The sequence below is a fragment of the Corythoichthys intestinalis genome, chromosome 1, assembly GCF_030265065.1.
Source record: "Corythoichthys intestinalis isolate RoL2023-P3 chromosome 1, ASM3026506v1, whole genome shotgun sequence".
Classification (NCBI taxonomy): Eukaryota; Metazoa; Chordata; class Actinopteri; order Syngnathiformes; family Syngnathidae; genus Corythoichthys; species Corythoichthys intestinalis.
In genome coordinates this window covers 74,048,167-74,074,939 of record NC_080395.1, presented here as the reverse complement: position 1 = coordinate 74,074,939, position 26,773 = coordinate 74,048,167, and the positions used below count along the sequence as shown (strand labels likewise).

The following is a 26,773-nucleotide window of genomic DNA, read 5'->3' as shown; positions in this document are numbered from 1 at the left end:
TACAAAAGACGGAAGTGAACAATTTGGAGAAGAGAAGTGAATATTGGCGCTTCGCCAAGTGGAAATAATTATAACGATTTTGACTTTGCGATGTTAGAAAGAAGGTGCTTTTTGTGCCATCAAAGGGTACATTTAGCCAGGGAATGTGAGTGGAAGACATACAGGACAACTTATAAGATTGCAGAAACCGCCGAGTTACCTGTTCGAGCTACTCCGGGTTTACCTAGATCTGGATTGTCACTTAAAGGGGTAACTATACTTGCTGGGGGTTATTGATGCTGATTATCAAGGCGAATTGGGGGTTGGAATATACAATTTGACTTCAGAACCGTTTATTGTGAAATCTGACGGGAAAAATTGATACAAAAATGCGTCTGGTCCGAAGCGTTTGAAATCTCTTCTGCTTCTTCCAGCCTGACAATTGATAATGTGATGTGGAGGCGGTTTATTGGGACATCTACTGGGAGACCGCTACGGCTCTGCATGGTGGAGGACGCTCGAGGAGTCCCCGGAATCAACAATACAGGAAGGGTTCGCAGGGCTCCCATGGTGGCTGCAGGATGCCTCATCACGGTCACGTCTGAAACACCTGTCGGTCGGTCTGTGGCATCTCGACAACAAAACGTGTCACATGACCGAGGTCACGTCTGACCTATGGATCTCGAACAGCACGGAAGTTCGAGGGATCGGATGAATTGCTCCTGTTCCTTTGGATCCCCCTTCTGGTCCCTTTGCCCCCTTGTTTGCCCCCTTTATGAGATTCACTGGATCGTCTTGTTTCCCCCTTTCCCCACATGTGCCGCACGGAAACAGCGTGCATGGTACGACACCCTTTTGGGAGGAACCGGAACCGTGTTAAGCATCTCTAACACGATTGATGGAGAAGTCACCAGAACTATGTAGTCTAACACCGGAAGTGACATTGCGCACGGTCTCTCGACCGTAGGGCTTTGGATGCCCACATCTATCGCGCCTCATGAAGAAGCGGCGTCTTTATTCTTAGCACAATTGTCATGGGATAAAGGGATGTGGGATGCAACACAAGAAGTATTAACACCTATAATTGATACATGTACACCTTTGACACAATCAGTGATAACTACGAAAATGCACTGGAAAGTTGTATTCCCTGTTTTTCCATCGTGTGCTTGGAGGAAGAGAGAATGGTATGACACGTTGTTAGGGGGAACGGGAACGTTATTGGGGATATCCAATACCATTGATAATGAGGTAACGTGATATAAATTAGCTGGAACCGGACAGGGCACTCATGATGCCTTGGCAAAAGTGGGAATGTGGCTTCCCAATGCGATAGTTGGTCAAAAGGAGAATACTGAACTATGGAAAAAGGTATTTAAATGGGAATTAAACATGTGGAACGCCACTAGTGAAGTATTAACCAACGTTACTAAACACTTAAATTGGACTACATGTAGTATACAAAATTTAAATGCAAGGGTGCAGAAAGAACGCTTTGAACAAATAATGACTACAGGGAATTATCAGGAGTGGCGTAGGGTTTGGAATATATCTTCGACGTTATGGTTACAACTGCATTCGGAACATACTATCTGTAATGGGACCGAATGCCGGGGATATTGGACAACCTATAAAGTAGCTTCCAACGTTACAGTATGCAAATTCCTGATACTACCCGTTATAACTAAACTAGGATATTGGTTTTTGCATATAGAAGGGGAATGGTTTAACCCAAAAACAAACCAAACCTTTGATACCGATCTTTGTCAGACAACCGATAAAGGACTAGCTTGTACATTGCATGTTGAAATTATCAACCCGTGTCTAATCAAAGCAGGAGATTTTGTATTATGCGACTGGTCTAGGGAACCCAGCAGGGACATTTTGTGGCAGGTGGGACCACACACCCTTTGTGTGGCCACGACCCAAAATCACTCCATGCTGCCAACAGTTCCATTCGTAGGATGCCTATATGATGTTCATTTCTTCCAGTGGGGAAACGGGACATATCAGTTGACAAATTTCACGGTTGCTAGCCGGTTTACGGCTGTGCAATGGGAGGGGCTCCGCACCCCATGGTCAATCTCCTTGGAACGTTTCAAATGCGCATTGGAACAGTCCACCGAGATCCAGAAATTGATTAAGTCCCATGCGTCTAATGTTTCCCAACTGATGATATCAACATTAGTGGCTAAAGGAGAAATTTTGCATGCAGTTAAAATTATTCAGCAACAATCTGCTCACCATTGGTGGGATATTTTTTCAGGCTTATCATATACTGCTAGAGTGACGTTATTACCGCCAATGATTTTGGTATTAATAGCCATTGCTTTAACTACGCTTTGTAATATTGGGATTTGTTGCTATGTCAGACGAATTAAAAGAATGTTGGCCCGTGAAATATTTCATCGTCTATAAACATGAAAATACTGATCCAAACATTCGACGTAAGGGCGCGAGGAAACACTGTCGCACAAACAGCATGTTGCATAGATATATTTCCGGAGGAAGAGGGGCATATAATTGATTATCAGGATAATAGGGATGGCTTCTATTATCGTAGAATAGAACAACATGAGAATCGCTTAGATATGTTAACTGCAGCTATGGAAATAATAGTATCAGACCACGATCTGCTAGCATACGCCAATTTATGGGGAGATCCCTGGCTCCAATGGATTCAAATGAATTGGAGATTTTACGCGCAAGGTTTAATTAATTAGGAAATAAGTTGTAAGTGGTCGAAAAGCACCAGGAGTGGAATGGAGTGGAAATTAAAGACATGTTGCTTTTCGCCCTCTTCAACGCTGATTCAAAACGAAACTTATGAACTTGCAAACTCGTGGTGGATCTGTTGCACTTATGAACTTTCTGTTGCAGCAGGTGTAACCACAGAGAAAAAACAACTCGCAACTCGCGAGTTCTAGGAAAACAGATAGTGTAAGCAGAAGGGGGCGAGAGTATATAAGTAAAGGAGGGAGCAGTGTTAAATCTGAGAGTCTGCTGTGGTCTTACGCGTCAGACGTGCAGCCAGGTACTTTCTGCTCAACTTTACCGAGGACAACACGGCTCTCCGTCCTTCCAGCACACGGTAATTAAGCCTTTGCTTAGAGCGATTGTACAGTAACGCTTCTATTCTGTGGGTTAAATAAAATGTGCCGCTTGTTTAACGCAGAGAAGTGTTAGAGCCTTGTGTGTGTGTGTGTGTTGCCGATTTTCCTCGATCCCAATAGGCCATATTATTACAGTAATTGATCATAAACTGTAATAGGCCTGACATCTGGTAAGATACTGTATTTGACTGTAAGCAGTATTGATGCAAATCTATCACAATTATTGGTTATAAAATTGTGATATTCCCTGTTTCGTGTGGTAATTGCGTATAAATCACACGACCCTATCTTTGGGCCCTTAGACATACTGTATAGGATAAGCAGTATCTAAAAAGTGTTTCAAAACAGTATATATACAGGACTGTCTCAGGAAATTAGAATACACAATATTCTAATTTCCTGAGACAGTCAGGAAATTAGAATATTGTGTATTCTAATTTCCTGAGACAGTCAGGAAATTAGAATATTGTGTATTCTAATTTCCTGAGACAGTCCTGTATATATACACAGGACTGTCTCAAAAAATTAGAATATTGTGTATTCTAATTTCCTGAGACAGTCCAGTATCCTATTGTTCAACGTATACCGGCCGAGTCAGTGCTCTGGATTGACTGCGGACCATCTCCGGCGTGCTGGCGTTGTTGACGTGTGGGCGCTCCCGTCAGGGTTGACATTTCACGCGGGGCGGCTATTTTTTGGCACAACAACGGATATTTGGGTGGCAAATTAAGAGCGCTGTGCTTCAAACTCGTCCTGTTTATGAAAGTCGATTGTCATATGATGGTGTTGTGCAGTAATGAGCAGACATGACTTCTGGGGCGTTTGCTCACTTTTTTAATGTGCGAACACAATAGATATCATGAAATAGCAAACTAGATGTGCTACGTCCCATGCCATTGGCTACGTGAGCCCAGAGTGATTATGGGACACGTAGTCCATATACTACATCAATGAATTATAAACCGCCATGACTGAATGAAAGTTAAGAAGGCCAAATCAATCCATACCAATGACTATAGATAATCCTGCAAATATTGTTAATTCAGTACGTGACACAGATGGATTCGGACCACAAATAGGATGTCTTGCTCATGTAGTAAACCTAGCTGCTAGGAGAGCTGTAGCAATCAGTGTGCCCCGCCTCACTTTACAAACAGTAAAGATTGTTCTTAGCACTTTTATACTAAATTTCTTCAGATCAGTAAGAAGTAAGCACATAGACATTATGCACTAAAATGCATGTTTATATGATGGCAACTTAATTTTTGCTCGTTTGCATAAAAAAAAAAGAAACAAAACATACAGTTATTTTTTCCCCAGAGCATTAAATGTATTGAATCGGATCGAAAATCGTGTCCCCCGTATCGAAAATCGTACCGAACCGTGACTTAACTGTATCGCTGCATCCCTATGGAACACCATTGCAGAAGCTTTGAGGGGGAAAGTTTTCATTTGCCTAAATGCTTAAGTTATTAACTGCAATTGTATTTTTCTTTTCTTGAAAAACACATTTTATTTATTTCTGTGCGGTATTAATATTGTTGTCTTTTTCTTAAGAGGCACTGTCTATTGTTTTTAGTTGTGATTTCTTATCGCGTTTAAATGGGTGTACTTGATCTATTTATATAGACTGTATTCTCACTGTGTTAGTGTAAAGTGGTTTAAAAAATGGGGGGGGGGGGGCGCAATAATATCGCATATCGCAGAATATTAATGAGATAAATTATCGCACACTAAAATTTGTTATCGCGACAGGCCTAAATGGAGTGTGGAAACATCTTAATAGAGGATGAAATCTAGGTATAAACAGGCTTTCAAGTTCAATGTCACACTTCGAAATAATGTTGCCTAGTTCTTTCATTCATTCATTCATTCATTCATTCATCTTCTGTGAGACTTCATGAGGGTCACGAGGGTACTGGAGCCTATTCCAGCTATTTTGTTATAGAATAAAAAGCTAACAGTATTCTTCCTATAAGCAACACACTACTGGACTGTCTCAGAAAATTAGAATACACAATATTCTAATTTTTTGAGACAGTCCTGTGTATATATACAGGACTGTCTCAGGAAATTAGAATACACAATATTCTAATTTTTTGAGACATCTATCCATCCACGCTGAAGAAACATGTTTTTTAGAAATACTTCTAACACGGTTCTCAATTTTGAACCCAAGATCCCATTTTAAAAAATCGAATGCCAGCCTGTCAAATTACTTGTAATAGAAGTATATTTACTTATACGGCAAGTGCGTGTACTTGTACTACGAGTGCATGTAGTATGAGTGGGTGAATTTGTACTATGAGTAAGTGTACTTGTATTACGAGTACATACACAGTACTAGTAAGTGTACTAGTACTTCTTGCATTCTACTAGCATGTGTACTTGCATATGGCGGAAAACACAGACAAGACTGAAATAGCAGTTTCTGCTCTTGCACTCCTATTTAAAAGAAACTGCTGTACTTTAAGCCAAAAGAACTGTTGTGATTTATAGAATAATAAGTCTGTATGCTGCAATAGCAGATTCACAGCGCATTAAACCTCCGAACTATTTTTAATTTTTCAGGTTTACCCTGGAAACCTCCGTTTACAGGCGTCGCGCAACCTTTTGTTTCGACCCAGCCATAAAACGAAGGTAATTAATTATATTTTTTATTCAAAATGTCTGCCATTTTTAGCTTAGAATCATGAATTGATGTCTAATATTTCATTAAAAAAAAAAAAGACTTTAAAAAATTATTCACTCGCATATTTTAACCTTTAAACAAATTATGTCACAATGAAAAAATGGTGTCTGTAAAAAAGTCACGGATATCTACCTTATAACTATCGCTTAATTGTATTTTTTTGTTACTGTCGCATTTTATCCGACACGTTAGATGATAAATAATTGTTCCAAACAAAGAAAAATTGAAAAAAAAAAAAAAAAAAAACGTTTAAAAGGGTAAATATATGAAAAAGAAAATTTCAAATACTCCTTGATGTCTGCGATTTCTGCATCGCGACCCTTGTTATATTACCATGTTTCACCCATAAAATCCCCCCAAAATCCGGCTGCGGACACTCAGTGATACATGCTACATGGAGTTTTTGGATCAAAACAAGGTAAGTACACAATAATATCTCGTTAAAGTCATGGCATCTTTAATTCTGCTCTTTCATGCTCTCGCCTCCAGATAGGGTTTCGCTGTTTAAATTTTTTTTTTTAAATGCCCTCCTGTTCAAAATGTTTTCTTTTCCCAGAAAATCTAGATTTTAAGCTTTCCAATTATGTATCACACATTCATATCGGACAATTTTGAAAGTTGGCCAATTGGGGGTCTCAAAGCGGAACTTCAAGTCACCTGAGTCACCTGTTTTCCGCCATATACTTGCGCTGCAAGTATGTGTACTTGCGTGCAATTGCGCTGCAATCATGTGTACTTGCGTGGACTTATGCTGCAAGCACGTGTACTTGCGCTGCAAGCAAGTGTACTTGCCCGGCAAGCGCGTGTACTTGCCCTGCAAGCGCGTGTACTTGCCTGTGGTGCCTCCAGAAATTTTGCCAGATGGGGCCACTTAAAATCTTGGGGTGGCACACCAAAACTAAAAGCTATAATTTCGGGTTTTATCATGTTGTTACGGCCAAAAGGCCAGAAGAAAGGGAGTGGGGGGCATGGCAACACCTGGTGGTGCCACTGATACTTGCACTGCAAGCACGAGTGCTTGCATGTGTTGCGCTGCAAGCGCGTCCACTCGCATGTACTTGCGCGACAAGAATGTGTACTTCTGCGCACTTGTACCATAAACAGACCAGCAAAGCTACCCACGCAATTTCTCTACAAATTACATTTTCTCGTTTTCGATTGAAATGCAACATTTGTATGATATCGCAGCTTGATTCTCTATTGCGAAGTGCTTATTTGACAGCCTGAGGGGGATGTTGTGCGGATCAACATTTTGATCCTGGTTGCAGTTTGGCCAACAAGCTTATACACAAGTATTGCTGCTTTAATGGCATGGCAACAAAATCATGAATCTAATCTATCATCTTTTGGTACGTTCAACCCTTTACAATATTTGCTGGATGAGTGAAAGTTGCGCAAAAATTCTTACCGCTCCAGTCATTCATGAGTACCATTCCAAAGATGTGTTCATGGGCTTTCATGATGGATATTGGCTCTCCAAGCAAATTACCCCCTCCAACAAAGAACGCCTACACAAAGAATAAAACTTTTATACAGCAAGATGTTAAAAGGCATCATACCCTGCATTTGTTGTTTGTTGATGATTACTTTTGTGATACATTTGTAAACAGACAAATGGTTTAAAAGTAGAGCCATAATCACCATCTCCAACTCAATGTCCAACTGCTGTGATGGGCCAAAAACAGGAGGTTTAGCTGTCACAAAGGAAAGTAACATTGTTGTAGTTGGATTACTTGCTTTTTTGCATTATACTGTGTTATAAAATACTCATGTACTGTATTATGTAAAATCGATCTATTAATATTTGTGAAGGCTTTTTACTTAAAAAAATATAAACTACTAAAATACTTGCACATATTTGCATAGTTGAGACTTGCGGTCTTTGTGAGAAAATGGAACCCACTGCCAATTTTTTTCACCTGACTGGAAGCCGCCACCCACCAAATTTGACACAAAAACGACATTTGTTCAACCTTTACTGCCACCTACTGTCAACGCTGTTGTCATCAAACATGCCTCCTAGCATGCATTGAAGTGCTATAGATGTATACTATCAAAACTCATGTTCTCTGCTAATTATTTCTTCAGTTACTGTTCCAGTTGTTTCATTATTTGATAGTTATGGTATTTGGTAACACTTCATTTGAAAGTGTCACAATAAGACTGTCATAAGACAATCATAATTAAGACATGACACTGTCATGAGCATTAATGAATGCTTATAACAGATGTAATTTAGTGTCATCCGGCAAATGATCTCACTTTTGAATGGATGTAAAAGATCCGAGCTGGACATAAATGGAGTTAGTGACATAATTTGCCGGATGACACTTAATGACATCATCATAACAATTCAGAAATGCCCATGACAGTGTCATGTCCTAATTATGATGGTCTTATGATAGTCTTACGACACCGCTGTCAAATAAAGTTTTACCAATTAACCCAAATAAATCAACAAATAAGCCGCACTGGACTATTAACTGCAAGATTCAAAATGAGGGAAAAAGTAGCGGCTTATAGTCGGAAAATTACGGTATGTTCATCAACACGGTCAAGCAATAAATTTAAGGTTGTGCCTCGGCAAACTTACTCTGATCAGGTCTCATCTGCCCTGAGGGCCGACGAATGGGGGTTCCCGAAACAACCACTGATGAAGCCCGACCATGATATCCAACGGGAAGCCTCAACCTGTCACAAAATAATGTGCTATTAATATGGAAATAATGATGAATTAACAGTTGTTTCAATTTTTTTGTCCGGACAACATCATCATCAACAACACGATGCAAGGTGCAGTGTTTCTGGGAAAAAAAAAAAAAAAAAAAAAAACTAAATAATAATTTCTATAAACATTATCATCATTATTGGCCACGTATGTTGGAAACAGAAAATGAATTCAGCAGTTTTAACCTGCACAAGGAACAACAAAAAGACAATGACACATACAAGGGGAGAACCGTTTGGGTCATAAATTTGCGGTGTGACACTACAGTATATCGAAAAGGTGATGCTATATCTAGATACTATGTAGACCAGAAAATTATCGATATGCTCCAAACAAGAATCGATACATGGTGGAAAACACAGACAAGGCTGAAAAAGCAGTTTCTTTAAAATAAACTGCTTTATTTTAAGCCAAAAGAACTGTTGTGTTTGATAGAACAATAAGTCTATATGCTGCAATAGCAGATTCATGGCACATTAAGCCCCCGAACTATTTTTAATTTGTCCGTTTTATCCAGGAATCCCCCGTTTACAGACGACGCGTAACCGCTTTTGTTTCAACCCAGCCACAAAAGAAGGTAAGTAATTATATTTATTATTCAAAATGTCTGTCATTTTTAACTTCATTAATCATTAATTGAATAGTTTCTACTGAGGTCACTGGCTGCCATTGACAGCGCAAGACATCCAATTCATTTTGACTGGATTGAGCGCCGTCAACAGCACTGAAACCAGGGATTTCACAGCCAGTCTTTTGTGGGCATTAACACGTCACTTGTTCATTTTAGGCCATTTACAGGTGACTTCCTGATGATTTTCAGTCACTTCTGGGGACATTCTTGAGTCACTTCCTTTTCAGTAACCCAAAATCAACAGAACATGACTCACAAATGCCCAAAAAGGAAAAAGAGGGGACAGAAAATCAACAGGAAAAATGACGTAAAATGCACCAAAAATTAAATCATTGCCTGGCATTGGCGGCCACTGACGGTCATAGATGTCCAATTCTTTTGGAAGTGTGAGGAATACCAGCGAATGAACGAATGGTCATTCGCTGCCACTCTCCCAGTTAAAATGGATTTGATCTCAACTATAGATAAACTCATTCCAATTCACTGCAGAAGGACGAAAATATGGCAGCTTGTTTTCTGTTTATTTGTTGTATTATTCTGTAGTATCCTGAGCTATGTATCAATTGTATAGCCATTTTGTGCCATCCTCATTATCATGAGCCTTGTATCGCAAAACGCTTCGTATTGTGAGGTACCCAGAGGTTACCTCCCCTATCATCGAGTGGCGCACTTATTGCTTAGACATAGACTTCATAATATATTGATGGGGCGTGGGGCCGATTAATAGGGGGCTTATCTCCGTCAAAGCTGATCGAGTGGAAACACAGACAAAGAGCTTTTGACGTTGGAAATTCTGTGAACAAATGCTTAAATCCCTAAATTCTTTATAGATATGGACATAAAACAGTCTTGATTCTGGGTTAAAAGCAAAAAAACAGGCAGTTAGCATTTATTTTACATAAATATGTCGAATGTGCTGCTAGTCTTCAAGCCACAGTGGCGCCGCCTTATCACTACAAAGAGCTTTTTACATTGAAAATTCTTGTGACTAAATGCTAAAATCCCGGAATTCTTTATAGATATGGACATAAAATGGTCTCGATTCTTGGTTAAAAGAGCAAGGAACCGGGCAGTCAGCATTTATTTTACACAAATATGTCAAATGTGCTGCTAGTCTTTAAGCCATTGTGGCGCCGCCTTATCACCACAAAGAGCTTTTTACGTTGAAAATTCTTGTGAATAAATGCTTAAATCCCTGAATTCTTTATAGATATGAATGTAAAACTATTTTTGGTTAAAAGCAAAAAAAACAGGCAGTTAGCATTTATCTTACGTAAATATTGTGAATTATGACGCAAATGCGGTAGCGGTTAATTTCTCCTGTTAGGAATTCTGCCCCCTGAGGCCTGCTCCTCCTCTTGTGTGAGTGTGTGTGTCTGTCTTGATTGTCTGATTAGACAGATGGGTGAGCCTGGGACCAGGTGCAGGTGATCATCGTTAACAGCTTACTTAAACCAGTCCCTGGCCTCACCTCATCGCCAGATCAACAACTCAGCTCAATGAGTTCGTGAGTCCAGCCTCAGTCAGAAAACCTGAAAATCTGCTATTTAGCTAATTTTTGGTTTTGTTCCCTAGATCCTGTAAAACCCGCCTGCCTGAGCGAATGCTTGCCCATCTGCACACCAACCGCAAAGGCTCACAATACTATTTCGATACCTTCTGCCAAACTTGTCAATAATTGTTGTCACTACCAGTTTTGATTATCATCTCTGCGCTTGGGTACCCCGCTCACCCAGAAACCTAACATCTGCCATTGATTCTTTTCACAACATTTCAAAATGTATGCATGGTACGAAAACTATAATAATAACCTTGAATCCTCGAACAAATCACTCCTGAGACAATCCTTCCCAATGTTTGAATGCGGTACAGCTTTCGTACTTTTTCAACCTAAATTCTCCATTGGATCGCTGCATGTGTTTGAGAAGAACTTCGACCGACTGAAGCGGAGTGTGAGCCCGCCCCCTACTTGAAGGCATAGCCCAGTTTCTGGGGAATGTATCCCGTCAATATCATTACAAAGTCTATGGCTTAGATAAGTATAGAGAATACAAGAATACAAAGTGTATTTTATTGGATTACCAGTTTGGCATTAGGGCATTTTCCTTTCCACGAAACATGGTGCCAACATTAGTTGCATGATCCCTCGATGAGTAGAAGTCAGTGTAATCACCTGTTTATAAATAAAATTTCAAACAGAAGTCAGGTCATATAGTCAAATTAACTGCAAAATGTCGCTGTTTCATATTTACACCAAGAATGATCTACGGTAGCTTTTTTCAAGGAGTATCAACCTGATAAGATGAGACCTTTCCATGTGTGAGCTCCTTTTCACATTCATAATTAGACCAAGGCCCTGTTGCTTTCTCCGCACTCTGCAGCCATCATGTATGACCCAAGGTCTGACCCACATATTAACTTTTTGCCCTGTTTGGTAAAATTTTCCTCTTTTTAAATGAACACCTCCATCCTTAGGTGGAACGAATTATATACAATTCAAAGTTTTCAATTGACCTTTGGCAAACACTGCATCCGAAATGTCCCTTAACCAGTCACACGTCCTAGAGATGGTTGTTAAGTGAGCATGATCTGACAAACTCTCAGATGTCTTGCTGTCTAACTGATGAAATTGGTGTTTTTGAGATGGCCAACTGCCATCCAAACTTTTTGGAATAAGACGAAAAGGCCCAACAAGATGCAGATGCCCAAAATGGTGAATCAATGTGCTGATGGCATATCTAGTTTGGATACGAGATACCCTAGGAAAATAACAACGCAGACCTTTCCCTTCCCAAAGCCGAAAAAAAAAACTGGATTCTAAGGGCTTAAACAGACTGGATATACGGTGTCACTCCCAGATAAATGTCTCCACAATAAACAAGCATACATCTGGTAAGGTAAGATTAAGCTAACGCCAGAGGCTAAATTGCTTTAATAGAGGCAAGAACATTCATAAAACTGGATATCAAAGTTGTAGTTAGTACTGTTATAAAATATTATATCTAACTAGGATGTCATCGCTATAACATATGTTTCGCTGTTTCATTATCTAAAGTTACTTCACTGCATGTCTTTGCAGGTCGTTCTATGAGTGCGCTAACATTACAGCAATGCGTCCTCATTTTAAGCAAACATTAGCTCCTTGGTATTCATTCTGTTTTTTATTTTTCATGTAATAATTTGTGAATCGACACCTTAGTATCCCAACTCTTTGCTTTGTTGTGTTAAACCAGCATGCTTTTGCCTCAATAGTTTGCTACATTTCATAATCTTTTCAATATAACCCTCCACTGCATATTGCAAACCCTTTTGCGTCAGTCTGGAGGATGTTGAACTGGTATTGCTCCAAAATAAAACACTTAAAACACTCCTTCAGCCTGCAACAGCTTGTGCCGTTAGTCACGAGGCTTGTCGTCTTAGCAACCGTAACCAAGGTGGGGGCGGAGCTTTTGCAAAAGGTCAATTGTTTATCCTTTACAGTACAGTTTTGTGTCAGTACTTTGTGTGTACACCTACCGATATCCGCAGGAAGATGCATTATGGCTGCACTCTGAAGGACAAAAGCTCTGCAGACATAAAAGTTGGACAATTCAGATGAAAGCAAGGGTGATACACTGGGCAACAACAAAGCAATCAATTTAAATAATCAAGAAACACAGTCAATAAAAAAATTACATTTCAATGAAAAGGTCACGTTGAAAGCTTGTTTTTAGCATTTGAGTTACTCTCTTTTGATATTGAACAGAAAAAAAGTTGAGGTAAAGATATCCTTAGTCGACGTTTTCATTTTACGGGTTTTTTAATTCTCATACATGAACAGAATATGACCAAGCTAAACACATTTATTAAGAAATGAACAAAAATTCCAGAGTAGCAGCAACAAATTGTGGTCAGGAAAAAAAAAAAAACTCACACACACATACCCAACCACCCCCACAAACTCAAGGTTGGCAGCAAGAGCGTTGAAAGAAAGACTACATTATGGGGAAAAAACAATCACACACACAAAAAAAAAACATGGGGTTGGCAGCAGTGGTGTTGAAAGTGAAAAAAGACATTTTGAAACAGGTAAGCCTAAAGTCGACAAATAGTAGTGACACAGTGATGTCCAGTTACTAAAACCTGCTGGTGCTCATCAACTTGCTCTAGCTTTTTCTCTGAAAAGGGGATGGTTAAAGTTAATTATTTTCTGGCTGTATCATGATTCCGGCTTTCTTGTAGTCACCAGCTATGATTTCACAAGATATCTGACTGCATAAACAACCAAAAATGCACAGTTTGAAACTATGTGACACATAAGATTGCCAAAAGTGCCAAAAGTATTGGCACCCCCGTAATCCTGTCAGATAATGCTCAATTTCTCCCAGAAGATGATTGCAATTACAAATGCTTTGGTAGTAATATCTTCATTTGTTTTGCTTGCAATGAAAAAAAAACTGCAAAAGAGAATGGGGAAAAAATTAAATCATTATCATTTTACACAAAACTCCAAAAATGAGCCGGACAAAAGTATTGGCATCCTTTGAAAAATCATGTGATGCTTCTCTAATTTCTGTAATTAACAGCACCTGTTACTTACCTGTGGCACATAACAGGTGGTGGCAATAAATAAATCACACTTGCAGCCAGTTAAAATGGATTAAAGGTGACTCAACCTCTATCCTGTGTCCTTGTGTGTACTACATTGAGCATGGAGAAAAGAAAGAAGACCAATGAACTGTCTCAGGACTTGAGAAGCAAAATTGTGAGGAAGCATGGGCAATCTCAAGGCTACAAGTCCATCTACAAAAACCTGAATGTTCTTGTTTCTACCATGCACAGTGTCATCAATAAGTGTAAAGCCCATGGCACTGTGGCTAACCTCCCTAGATATGGACGGAAAAGAAAAATTGACGAGAGATTTCAACGAAAGATTGTGCGGATGGTGGATAAAGAACCACAACTAACATCCAAACAAGCTGTCCGGCAGTCCAAGGGTACAACAGTGTCAACCCCTACTATCTGTCGGCGTCTGAATGAAAAGGGACTCTATGGTAGGATTCCCAAGAAGACCCCACTTCTGACACAGAGACATAAAAAAGCCAGGCTGGAGTTAGCCAAAACTTACCTGAGAAAGCTAAAAAAGTTTTGGCCAGTTTTGTCAGATGAGACAAAAGTAGAGCTTTTTGAGAAAAGGCATCAACATAGGGTTTACAGGAGGAAAAAAATGAGGCTTTCAAAGACAAGAACAAGGTCCCAACAGTCAAACATGGCGGAGGTTCCCTGATGTTTTAGGGTTGCTTTGTAGCCTCTGGCACTGGACTGCTTGACCGTGTGCATGGCATTATGAAGTCTGAAGACTACCAACAAATTTTGCAGCATAATGTAGGGCCCAGTGTGAGAAAGCTGGGTCCCCCTCAGAGGTCATGGGTCTTCTAGCAGGACAATGACCCAAAACTCATTTCAAAAAGCACTAGAAAATGGTTCGAGAGAAATTACTGGAGACTTCTAAAGTGGCCAGCAATGAGTCCAGACCTGAATCCCATAGAACACCCATGGAGAGATCTGAGAATGGCAGTTTGGAGAAGGCACCCTTCAAATTTCAGAGACCTGGAGCAGTTTGCCAGAGAAGAATGGTCCAAAATTCCAGCAGAGCATTGTAAAACCCCTTTCCCATTGGCCCAAAAAACCCATGTCAACCCACTAACAATCGGCTTTTGGTGACAGTGGGAAAGGTGCAGCGACCCGCCTTGACCCGTGTTAAGATCACCTCGGCTCTGATCGTCATGCAGTGTGAGAGCAAAACCCCGGGTCAATAGTCAACACCCTAATCTACGTGGCGACGTAGGCTCTTATGTGATGCATCATAACAACGTGCCACTCGCCTCCCATTTAACACGGCCCACAACCGTAGTTACGTCGATGCTCACAACAAAGCTAGTAGAAGAAGAAGGAGCCAGTAGCGCACCACATTGAACAACATGCCCCAGCATTGGAAAGATGATGAAACCTGCCAACTCCTTTCCATCCGTGGAGAAAGAAGGCTTCCATGTTGCTCTGCATTGTTTACTTCCTTGAAATGAATGAATTTGGTCGCACTTGTCGACGCGCATCTTAGCGTGGTGACGCCACGTAACCTTACGCACGGCTGAGGAGGGGTGGGGGGTTAGACGGGTGAAAAAAAAAAAAGACACGGCTTTTTTTTGTCATTGGGAAAGGTGCCAAATGCCGACTGCTAGTGGGATGCATTGGCTTGGAAAAAACGCGCGTTGACCCACTAGTTTCAGTGGAAAAGGGGCATAAGAGACTCATTGATGGATACCGGAAGCGGTTTGTCGCAGTTATTTCGTGTAAAGCAGACATGTCCAAAGTCCGGCCCGGGGGCCAAATGCGGCCCGTGGTAAAATTTCATCCGGCCCCCAGCCTCTGTTGTAAAATCAATAACGTCTGGGCCGCACACAGACTTAATAAATTGGTCAGCAGTACTGCTACCGGCATATGAAGTAGCTTAAACACTAAATGCTGCTCCTCATTTACTCACTAAAAGGCAGCAGCACTCTTAGCAACATTACCTCATGTGACCCTTTACTCCCAGTTTTCTAAATTGGCGACAATCAACAAAAAACTGTGACGGCCGACACTTCAAGGATAGGTGGAAATTGGACTATTTCTTAACTAAAATACGCAACAACTGTGTCTGCCTCATTTGCAAAGAGACAGTCACTGTTTTTAAAGAGTTCAATGTGAGGCAATATTAGCAAACAAGACACGCTGACATGTACGACAAGATTACAGGGAAGATAAGTACCGAGAAATTGAAGCAACTTGAAGCTAGTTTAATTTCACTGCAGCAGTATTTCGCAAGACCCCGAGAGTCGAAACAGAACGCCACAAAGGCTAGTTGTGAGATTGTTGAAATTATTAATGTAAAAAATAATAAAGCAAATGCGACCCACAGAATTGCTTGATAAAATTTGCTTAAATACAGTATATTGTTCTACGTAAAGAACGTCAGCCAAGGTCGGCCCCCCACATTTTTACCACACCAAATCTGGCCCCCTTTGCAAAAAGTTCGGACACCCCTGGTCTAAAGGTTGTGATACCAAGTATTAGGCTAAGGGTGCCAATACTTTTGTCCAGCCTATTTTGGGAGTTTTGTGTAAAATAATTATGATTTTTTTTTTATTCTCTTTTGCGTTTTTTCATTGCAAGCAAAACAAATTAAGAGATTACTACCAAAGCATTTGTAATTGCAATCATTTTCTGGGAGAAATTGAGCATTATCTGACAGAATTACAGGGGTGGCAATACTTTTGGCCAGCACTGTATATGCGGTACAGTACAACTTGAACGCTTAGTTTGAGCATGGGAAAATTATGATTGCTTTCAGATCTGCGCAATTGAATGAATTTAATCATAGTCATGCTCCATGCCACCATGTTAAAAATACACTTGTGTGAATTAACTAATAGCATGTAATCCAAATACAATCATATAAAACATTAGCTTAATGAAAATCATTGACAACTGTCCTAATACGAGGCTCCCCAGTACACTTCACAAACATTGCTTGCCCACTCACCTTGTCCTAAAACACTCTTATCTGACCTCTCTTCCCTCATCATATCCTTTAGGTTCCCTGGTGTAGTCTCTTCCCCCTGATAAAAGTAATCATATGAAGCTAGCAACACTATATTATATTTAACTAGAAAAAGTAATTTCTGGAGAAATTGCCTGGTGATGCTTTTTCTCTATGGGTCGCTCTAGATTTTTGGTCACATTTTATTCATATGGGAATTTCAGGTCACTTCATTTTTAAGTCATGTTTCAGTGCTATTGATGCCGCTAGGCGTCCAATTCATCTTGACTGGGAGGGGCAAATAAATAAACGCTCGTTCGAGCTCTCCTAGTCAAAATGGATTGGACGTCTCGTGTCGTCAATGGCCCTGAAACATGAGCATTCACAGCTTGTCCTCCCAGTTTCAATGAATTGAATGGCTATTGTTGTCCTAATTTTGGGTCACTTCTTTATAAATTTTAGGGTAATTATGGGACACTTCTAGTTGATATTTGGTCACTTGAAAATTCAACAGGAAGTGACTCACTCCCATTTCATTTTAGGGTATTTCTGGGTCACTTATTGTAGATTGTTTTTTTAAGGTCACTTCCTGTTGATTTCGGGTCATTTTTTAGTCATCGGAAATGAATGAAGCCATTGGAATTAAATGGGGATATTTTTGTCAAATTTAAGTAGGAGATTAATTTTTTGCCTCTTAATTTCCTGAATTTTTGGATGAGTAAACAATGTAAATGGCATAGAAAAATAGGACGAGAACATTTTGAAATGTGAACATTTCAATGTTTTTGCTCTTGGAAAGGAACGGGGCATTTTTGTGTGTAAAAAGACGCATTTAGTGTGCATTTTGCTGCACGGCATACCAAAAAAAAAAAAAAAAAAGTGGGCAAGGGAAAAAAAATGAATAATAGATGTGGGATAGCCTATCAAGATTTTCTATCACTAGTCTCAGTTTTCTTACTCTCTGTCCCCAAAACCCATTTCTCTACAGCTGTATTTTAAGAGTACAACACCCACATGGCCCATTAAAACTGTTCCAGCTTTTAAAGAAACTGAAATTTACCAATCATTGTGTCTAAGCATCAACTGCTTAACAGGTTTAAAAAAAAAAAAGAAAAGAAAGAAAGAAAGAGAAAGAAAATCATTGACAATATACTCACCTACTGCGTAGAGTGCAGTCATCTCTTAGAGTGCTCTCATTGGCCGAGAGCAAAATTTGCAAAGTACGCCTTGTCTCCTTCCATGCTTCATTTCCCAGAGCCATGAAAGCATTTAATGTAGGCTAACACATGGAACACAATACCATATACGCCATGAAACACAATATTACATATAGCAAAACATACTGTATGTATGATTTGACAGATTTGACGTAATGTTGATTAAAAAAAAAAAAAGTACTAAAGAATGATACAACGACATTACATATATGGCGGAAAACACTCAGGTGACTTGAAGTTCCGCTCTGCGACCCCAGTTTGGCCAAATTTCAAAGATTGTCCTATATGCATGTATTATACATCATTGGAAAGCTGAAAATCTCAATTTTCTGGGGGAAGAATAATTTTGAACAGTAGGGCATTTTAATTTTTTTTTTTTTTTTTTTTAAAACAGCAAGACCCTAACTGGAGGTGAGAGCACGCGAGAGCATAATTAAAAACGCCATGATTTTAACAAGATATTATCGCGTACTTACCTTGTTTCGATCGAAAAACTCCATGTAGCATGTATCAGCGAGTGTCAGGACACAGATGTGAATGGCCACAGCCAGATTTTGGGGGGATTTTATGGGTGAAACATGGTAACATAACAAGGGTCACCAAATCGCAGACATCAAGGAGTGGTCGAGATATTCTTTTTTATATATTTACTAGAGGTGTGCAAAATTTCCGATTCTTAGATTATTCGCGATTCGGCCGTGGAAGATTCGAGAACGATTCACAAACATCCAAATTCCGATTATTGAAATATGCCAAGTAAAGCGGAAGTACAACACACTCAGTGCGCCGCGCGGTCAATGAGCAACGGAGCGAGAGTAGCTAAACATCATGCTTCTCATTACCCGGCCCCTCGGGTAATGCCAATGCTCAACTCACGGCTCTAGCTCAACTCATGCCACGAGATAAAAAAACACAACAACATACCTGAAGCTGCTACAAAAGTACGTCATCCACATAATGTTACGGTAGATATCATTTATATAAGACTAGATGCACTACGGTAGCGGTAGCGTTTGCAGCACATCTACAAAAAGCTAGATGCAGACGTAGTAAACGGCCGCCATCTTAAAGCAGTACACTTCTCTGCAAGGCTGTTGTAGCGAACCTTCCAAGCAAACCTAATTAATTTTTTATCTAAAATACTCCTAAATCGGTAAAATATTGACTTGAATCTATCTTTAAAATAGTTTTTAAACTTTCACATGTCGAAAGTTGACAAAAGAGAAATTATGGATTAACGGGAGCAATTTTAACAACTTTAACGGTTGATTCACAACATTAAATTAATTGAATGTAGTTTAAAGCTGCTGATACAGAATGGGGACGGGAGTTTTTTATTTACTGTTATTTTTGTATATTTGTTTACTGCTATATGTTAACTTGATACTGAAATAGTAGTTTGGTTTAGCCTGAGAGTATTTTTGAACAATTTTGGAACTAATGTACAAAATATTAAAAAAAAAAAAAAAAAAAAAAAAAAGGGGGGGGGTGCATCAATAATCGTTTTAGAATCGAATCGGACCATCTGAATCGTAATCGTAATCGAATCGTTAGGTGCCCAAAGATTCCCAGCTCTAATATTTACCCTTTTAAACGTTTTTATTTATTTATTTATTATTTTATTTATTTTTTTTTTCTTTGTTTGGATTGATTATTTATCATCTAACATATCGGAGAAAATGCGCCAGTAACAATAAAAAATAAAATTAGGCCATAGTTATGAGGTAGATATCCATGATTTATTTACAGACACCACTTTTTTTCATTGTGACGTAATTTGTTTAAAAGTTTAAAATATGCGAGTGAATAATTTTTTGAAGTCGTTTTTTTTTTTTTTTTTAAATAAATATTATACATCAATTAATGATTTTTGGCTAAAAATGACAGACATTCTGAATAATAAATACGATTACTTATCTTCTTTTTATGGCTGGGTTGAAACAAAAGCGGTTGCGCGACGTCCGTAAACGGGGGTTTCCAGGGTAAAATGGACAAATTAAAAATAGTTCAGGGGCTTAATGCGCCATGAATCTGCTATGTCAGCATATAGACATATTGTCCTATCAAACAGACAGTTCTTTTGGTTTAAAATACAGCAGTTTATTTTGAAGAGGGGTGCAAGAGCAGAAACTGCTTTTTCAGTCTTGTCTGTGTTTTCCGCCATATATATAGAGTGATCCCTCGCTAGTTCGTGCTCCAAACTTTGTGCCCTCAGGCCATCGCAGATTTACGCCGATCATGTAGTCGCACTCTCCCCCCTGCTGTTCATTGTTGGTCAGGCAGTGCACTGGAGTTGCTTTTTAAGTTACCGATGATTGACAGACGTTTTGCTTTGATGTTGCCACAGATGCCTGAAAGCCAAAGCTTCAAAGCGCTGCAAGCGTTAATCATAGTTTAACTTTTAAACAGCTGCTGTGGCAGCTCATTATGTGTGAGCAGCTTGAGCGGATTTGAGCGGATTCACTCAATGAAGCATTTGATGAAGACACATTTTTGTACTTTATTCTTGTTTAAAAAATAATTCGGTGGGACAGTAACATGTTTAAAACTTATCATAATTATAGTTATAAAAATATTTATATACACAAACATTTTTCGGGGAAATGATACTTTGAGAAAAAAAAGTGAAAAATATGTCTTATATGTATCTCTTTCCATTGCTGAATCTGAATAATTACATTGAGCACACACTCATTTGGGGTTTTTTTGTGGGCGGTGGCGCTACTTCACGTTTTTTCACTTCTGGTCCCCATTAACTGCTAAAAACGAGGGATCACTGTTTACACACATATATATACAGTATATATCACTTATAGTTCAAACTAAAACATTTTCTGGTTAAAATATTGATATTCATCACTCACATAAAATTTGCAAGATTAAAGCAACACTGTTTCAATAAAAAAACAAATTACCTGTTGAAAAACATCTTGATTTTTGGACATCACGGGTCCTTGAAATAGTGAGAGTATCACACTCAGGTCCAGTATCTGGTCTCCAATGGCAACCCCAATGCGCCGTTTGGGCTGAGGAAATAAGACTTATTAAATCATCTATGGTTTGAGTTTTCATAATGTATGTAACAAAAAGTCATAACTTGAGCAAGAAAACAATGCCTGGTCCTATTCCATTTAAAAACAAAAATGTTCTTACATTGTCCATAGTGGAGAATACGCCATATGGTAGGTTGTGGAAAGAAAAATCAGACGCTGCATCTACTTTTATAAAAGACATTTTATCCAAGGACGTAGGGTTCCAAGTTGAATCTTTCTGAGTGATTGAGTGAGCAGCATCTGGAAGGGTTTACAGATGTTGCAGGCTTCGCATGGGCCGCCTGCCACCACGCAGCCAATCGCTGGTAGCCTGTAGGATCCACCCTCTGAGACCAGAGGTTAATTTAAACCAGTTTGGTGAATGACTAAGCACATTCTTTTTCTTCACAATAAAGTAACTGTGCATAAATCTAAAGATAAACCCTTAATGTAAAAGGTAATGCACGGACGATTTTAAATCATATGTATATACTTCAGTTAATTATATGTACGCTCTTTTCAATGTAGTTATTTATTTTCGAAAATAAAATGATAAAGACAAGTGAAAACTAAAGTTGGTGGTACCGCTGCACGTGCACGTTGCTGCGGATTCGCCAATCGCCACTGTCATCACAGCCACATTTCCGAGAGGACATTTGCGCACTGTGTGACATCATAATCATGCGTCAACTTTGTGCACAATAGAAATAGTTTGTAAAGACAGCAGTTTTGCGCCCAGAAATGTAAGTCGAAACGACCGCCATATTTGGTGTGGCGAAATGTGACAATACTGTTGAGAACAGATTGACTTTAACTTTCAACTGGTACTGTTGTGTCTAAAAATCTAAATGACCAACCTGGGAAAACCTGGTTGAGTTACAACACCATGATGGAAAACTCACAAAAATCAGTCGTTTTATCGGGTTTTCCAGAAAGCCTAATAAAACACAAAATGGTCACATTTAGCAATCATGATCTAAATTACGTTTTTTTCAATTTATTGGTACAGCCTATTTAAAATTTGGCTTGTCACATCGATGAACGTTGGCGTGCAAATGTGTGTGTGTGTGTGTATATATATATATATATATATATATATATATATATATATATATATATATATATATATATATATATATATATATATATATATATATATATATATATATATATATATATATATATATATATATATATATATGTCTATTGAACGCAAGTGAAGTCGGCGGCGTAAGTAACAAGCGGCCATGTTGCGTCGGGAAACTTTAGCTTTCGCCATCATATAATTTTCATACCTCGCTGAATTCATCACGGATTTTGCAAACTGTTTCATATATAACAAACCGTAAATAAGGTGGCTATTATTCAGGCTGGATGTTGAATTTTTTTGTTTATTTGTTTCCGATATGTTTGACTGTAAATTTACTGCTGTTCTGACGTTTATGAAAAACCAAATCGTTTGAAAATCAACTGGAAATTGAGCAATTAAAAAAAAAAAAAAAAAAAAAAAAACTTGAATTTCGTCGACTATGTTATATTTATAGAAGAGCACAGACGCACAATTTGTCGACAAGAGACGACGCTCGTACCCGTTGGCTCACAGATGGCATCAGATATCTAGCCTTACATGTGAGATCTCTATGGTATATTTCACAAGTATTATGCAACTCAATGGTTCGGCTTTCCCTTATCACATGTTGGCACAGTTAATATTTAATAAGGCAATAACGCTACGAAGATTTGTTCTGTTGCAGACAGTCGAAGCATAGACAATCTACACTTTGTTCTTATGTTTACAGCGAAAGAATGGCCGCTACGCGTGCAGCTAAACAAGCGCTTAGAAAAGAAATAAAGCGACGGGTTGCATTATTAAGTGAACAGGAGAAACACCGACAGTCTTTAATTGTTTGCCAAAAGGTAATGACAGGGTCACCCGACACTGAGTATTTTTTTAACTGGTGTTTGTGTTGTCTGTTTCTTTCAGCTCATCAGACATCCAAAGTATGTGGCTGCCAAACGTATTGCTGTGTTTCTCAGCATGAATGACGAAGTTTGCACCGAGGAAATCATCAAAAATATTTTCAAAGTGGGTAAAAGCTGCTTCATTCCCAGATATGAGCACAGCAGCAACCACATGGACATGCTGAAACTCAATAGCATAGAGGACATGGCCACACTACCCAAGACATCTTGGAATATCCTGCAGCCTGCTGAAGATGACGGGAGCAGAGAAGAAGCATTGTCTGCAGGTAGACTCTGTCTGCAAGTTAAATCAATTCTGGATTTTAAATCAGGAGCGTCACTAGACCTAATACAATTCTAGGGCACTGGCAGCCCCCAATAAAAAAAAAAAATTTGCACAAAAGTCAGAAATGGCGCTTTAAACTACATATAGATTAATTTAATTGATTGTGACCCTTCCTTTTGTGTCAAAGTCACTTGACCAAAATACAAGTCTCTGTAAGCCCAAAAAATATAAAAGGGACTGTTTTTTTGTTTTTCATTACTGAACTGTGCAGGCCAAAAGTATTGGCACCCCTGCAAATCTGTCAGATAATGTACAGTTTCTACCATAAATGATTGCAATTACAAATGTCTTCATTTATTTTGCTTGCAATGAAAAAACACAAAAGAGAATGGGACTTTAAAAAAATTTTTTTTTAAATCATGATCATTTTACACAAAACTCCAAAAATGGCCCGGACGAAAGTATTGGCCCCTTTGAAAAATCATGTGATGCTTCTCTAATTTGTGTAATTAAAAGCACTTGTTATTTACCTGTGGCAAATACTAAATCAACCTTGCAGTCAGTTAAAATGGATTAAAGTTAAAGTTGACTCAACCTCTGTCCTTTGTCCTTGTGTGTACCACATTGAGCATGGAGAAAAGAAAGAAGACCAAAGAACTGTCTGAGGACTTGAGAAGCAAAATTGTGAGGAAGCATGGGCAATCTCAAGGCTACAAGCCCATCTCCAAAGACCTGAATATTCCTGTGTCTACTGTGCGCAGTATCATCAATAAGTGTAAAGCCCATGGCACTGTGGCTAACCTCCCTAGATGTGGACGGAAAAGTGGAATTGACGAGAGATTTCAACAAAAGATTGTGCAGATGGTGGATAAAGAACCCCAACTAACATCCAAACAAGTTCAAGCTGTCCTGCAGTCCGAGGGTACAACAGTGTCAACCCGTACTATCCGTCGGCGTCTGAATGTAAAGGGACTCTATGGTAGGATACAAAGGAAGACCCCACTTCTGACCCAGAGACATTAAAAAGCCAGGCTGGGGTTTGCAAAAACGTACCTGAGAAAGCCAAAAAGAAGTTTTTTTGTTTTGAAAGAGTATTCTCTGGTCAGATGACAGAAAAGTAGAGCTTTTTCTGGAAAAGGCATCAACATAGAGTTTACACAAGAAAAAGAACACGGTCCCCACAGTTAAACATGGCGGAGGTTCCTGATGTTTTGGGACTGCTTTGCTGCCTCTGGCACTGGACTGCTTGACTGTGTGCATGGCATTATGAAGTCTGAAGATTACCAACAAATTTTGCAGCATAATGTAGAACCCATTGTCAGAAAGCTGGGTCTCCCTCAGAGGTTATGGGTCTTCCAGCAGGACAATGACCCAAAACACACCCTTGAAAAAGCAATAGAAAATGGTTCGAGAGAAATTACCGGAGACTTCTAAAGTGGCCAGCAATGAGTACAGACCTGAATCCCATAGAACACCTGTGGAGCGATCTGAAAATGGCAGTTTGGAGAAGTCACCCTTCAAATCTCAGACCTGAAGCAGTTGGCCAACGAAGAATGGTCTATTGCAATAATGGTAATTGCAATAATTTTCTGGGAGAAATTGAGTATTATCTGACAGAATTGCAGGGGTGCCAATACTTTTGTCCAGTACTGTATATTTCCTTTCCATGTAATAAAATTGACTAATCTATTTTGGATGTGACCTTTTCCAGGGGGTCTGGATCTCATCTTAATGCCAGGTCTGGGGTTTGACCTGTCAGGGAAGCGTCTGGGTAGAGGAAAGGGTTTCTACGACACCTATCTGGAGCGCTGCTTTCAGCATCCCAAAGGGAAGCCCCACACCATCGCATTGGCCTACAAAGAGCAATTGTGTCAGGACATTCCAGTTGACGACAACGATGTGCTTATTGATGAAGTCCTTTATGAAGATGAACAGTAAGCTTTATTGGTAATTAACACTGCTCAGCACCCAGTTTTAATTTTGTGTAAGTTAATGACCAAATCATTAAAGTGTCCTTAAATCAATGTTTCCTTTGGATTATTCACACATTCAAGGTCAGTTCAACAACTGTTGCAGACAGGTGCTGAACTGAGGAAAAAATATCAATTTTTTTACCAGGTCTTTTCTAGATGTAGTTTGCTTTTGCTGTGAACAATTCTGAATTTTTCTTATTTCCTGTTCTTACATTGTATCAGGGCGTAGGCGAGCTACAGTATGTGGTTGTCTAGGCTGCTATCTAGTGGAGGGGGCGCCAATTTACTTTACTAAAAAAATACCCGGTGAAGATTTTCATTTTACACTTCCTGATTATTTCTTAACATATCAAGTACATTTCAGTAGGCTACATATAAAAATATTTGTGTTTTCCAACTTGGATTAGATTAATTTGCCAATTTGCAATATTGTGGCACTCACGAGGCAGGGAGGAAAAGTTTGCGCTTACAGTATATGAGCAGATCCACTTCACGAACGATGACAATTAATGCCAGGTGATAAAATCAAAAGTCATTCGAACTCACTTTTTCAGAACAAAACTAAAACGATCACATATCAACAATCTAGCGCAGGGGTCCTCAAATACAAATCTTGAAGGTCCACAATTATTTTTTTCATTCAAGCATGGATCCATTTATTAGTGTTGGTGAAGGGAAAAGGTACCGTTCTCGCACACACCGTATAATTGTTTGCATTAATATAACACATTCATTTAACTATAGTTTAGGCAGACTTCACTCAGTGGCCTTGAACATAGTAAAGTGAATCACCTTATCGGCGCTCATGAGGGGGAAAAGACAAATGGTACCGTTTTGTAGGCACCGTCTAACTGTTTGCATTACTCGAACACACGTAAGCAATAGGGAATAGTATCATTTCTCATATTCACTGTAGGACTGCACTACTCTAACACACCTAATGTAAAATAAATAGCACACCATAGTTTAAAGAAACAGAATAGATACACAACGCCATCTTATCACCGAAGCTCAACGTGGGCGCCACGAGTAAGATTGACGCACCAACTCTGGCAATCAGTCCTCCTGACAAACGAACAAGGACAAAGACCAGCGCGCTTTGTCCTAAAACAAGTAGAGCCAGCCCGGATAAACAAAGTTGATAGCAGGCGCTTGTGATGTCAAGACCAGCGTCAGTCGCTTTGGCAACCACATCCCATCCACGCACGAACCTAAACAGCCCGAAACCGGCCAGAGAGGGATGATCCCAAAGCAACGCCCGGACACACCTTCGGCCGGCCCACGGACTTAAAAAACACTGGACACTGAGATAAGACAGATTTGCTGCTCGGAAACATTTGCCATGTAGCCTTGCTTTGGATTCAGCATTGTTCCCTCTGTCGTCTGTTTTTGCGTTGTTTTTGACAATTGTCGACGAATAAATTGTCAACCTGTTTTCGGTGAATCTTCTTTAAACTTTGGAAACATGGAGTCAGTACAAAGGGTTAAAATAAGAAGAGAACGCGCGAAGTTCCGCCTTCCCGGTTGGCGCACGCGAGGCAGCATCGGCCGAGCGGCACTTGTTTTGGCTGTCGCTGTTTCCGTGCAGCTTGACTGGGGAGG

The 26,773-nt window shown here is 39.4% G+C and overlaps 2 protein-coding genes across 5 annotated transcripts in view; one reads left to right on the top strand and one right to left on the bottom strand.

The window, feature by feature from the left end:
- fah (fumarylacetoacetate hydrolase (fumarylacetoacetase)) overlaps positions 1-21,608 on the bottom strand; it is a 44,332-nt gene extending 22,724 nt beyond the window's left edge. The window contains exons 1-9 of one of the 2 annotated variants that reach the window (XM_057839625.1): positions 21,536-21,608; positions 21,072-21,297; positions 20,834-20,944; positions 17,859-17,980; positions 12,660-12,709; positions 11,226-11,316; positions 8,378-8,475; positions 7,426-7,478; positions 7,193-7,292 (exon numbers count right to left, since the gene is read on the bottom strand). In XM_057839625.1, the coding sequence (XP_057695608.1) occupies positions 7,193-7,292; positions 7,426-7,478; positions 8,378-8,475; positions 11,226-11,316; positions 12,660-12,709; positions 17,859-17,980; positions 20,834-20,944; positions 21,072-21,152 (706 nt within the window). In that variant the 5' untranslated portion in view covers positions 21,153-21,297; positions 21,536-21,608. Of the gene's footprint in view, positions 1-7,192; positions 7,293-7,425; positions 7,479-8,377; positions 8,476-11,225; positions 11,317-12,659; positions 12,710-17,858; positions 17,981-20,833; positions 20,945-21,071; positions 21,425-21,535 lie in introns of those variants that run through there. The other variant, XM_057839633.1, reaches the window with a different exon arrangement.
- Positions 21,609-22,197: 589 nt separating this feature from the next.
- On the top strand, positions 22,198-25,207 carry mthfs (5,10-methenyltetrahydrofolate synthetase (5-formyltetrahydrofolate cyclo-ligase)). Of its 3 annotated transcripts, none has more exons than XM_057847797.1 (3): positions 22,198-22,304; positions 22,935-23,199; positions 24,910-25,207. In XM_057847797.1, the coding sequence occupies exons 2-3, from the start codon at positions 22,989-22,991 to the stop codon at positions 25,134-25,136; spliced, it is 438 nt and encodes a 145-aa protein (XP_057703780.1). In that variant the 5' UTR covers positions 22,198-22,304; positions 22,935-22,988; the 3' UTR covers positions 25,137-25,207. The 3 variants fall into 3 exon arrangements, with proteins under 3 accessions (XP_057703780.1, XP_057703772.1, XP_057703764.1); XM_057847789.1 differs by lacking the exon at positions 22,198-22,304 and adding an exon at positions 22,502-22,579; XM_057847781.1 differs by lacking the exon at positions 22,198-22,304 and adding an exon at positions 22,586-22,867.
- Positions 25,208-26,773: the final 1,566 nt, after the last annotated feature.

What these genes read in the sequence shown, in the direction of transcription:
- mthfs (XM_057847781.1), top strand. Translation starts at nt 22,757, where the DNA reads ATGGCCGCTACGCGTGCAGCTAAACAAGCGCTTAGAAAAGAAATAAAG. An exon ending in CTTTAATTGTTTGCCAAAAG is followed by an intron (nt 22,868 to 22,934) that starts GTAATGACAGGG and finishes TGTTTCTTTCAG; the next exon opens with CTCATCAGACATCCAAAGTA. An exon ending in AGAAGAAGCATTGTCTGCAG is followed by an intron (nt 23,200 to 24,909) that starts GTAGACTCTGTC and finishes GACCTTTTCCAG; the next exon opens with GGGGTCTGGATCTCATCTTA.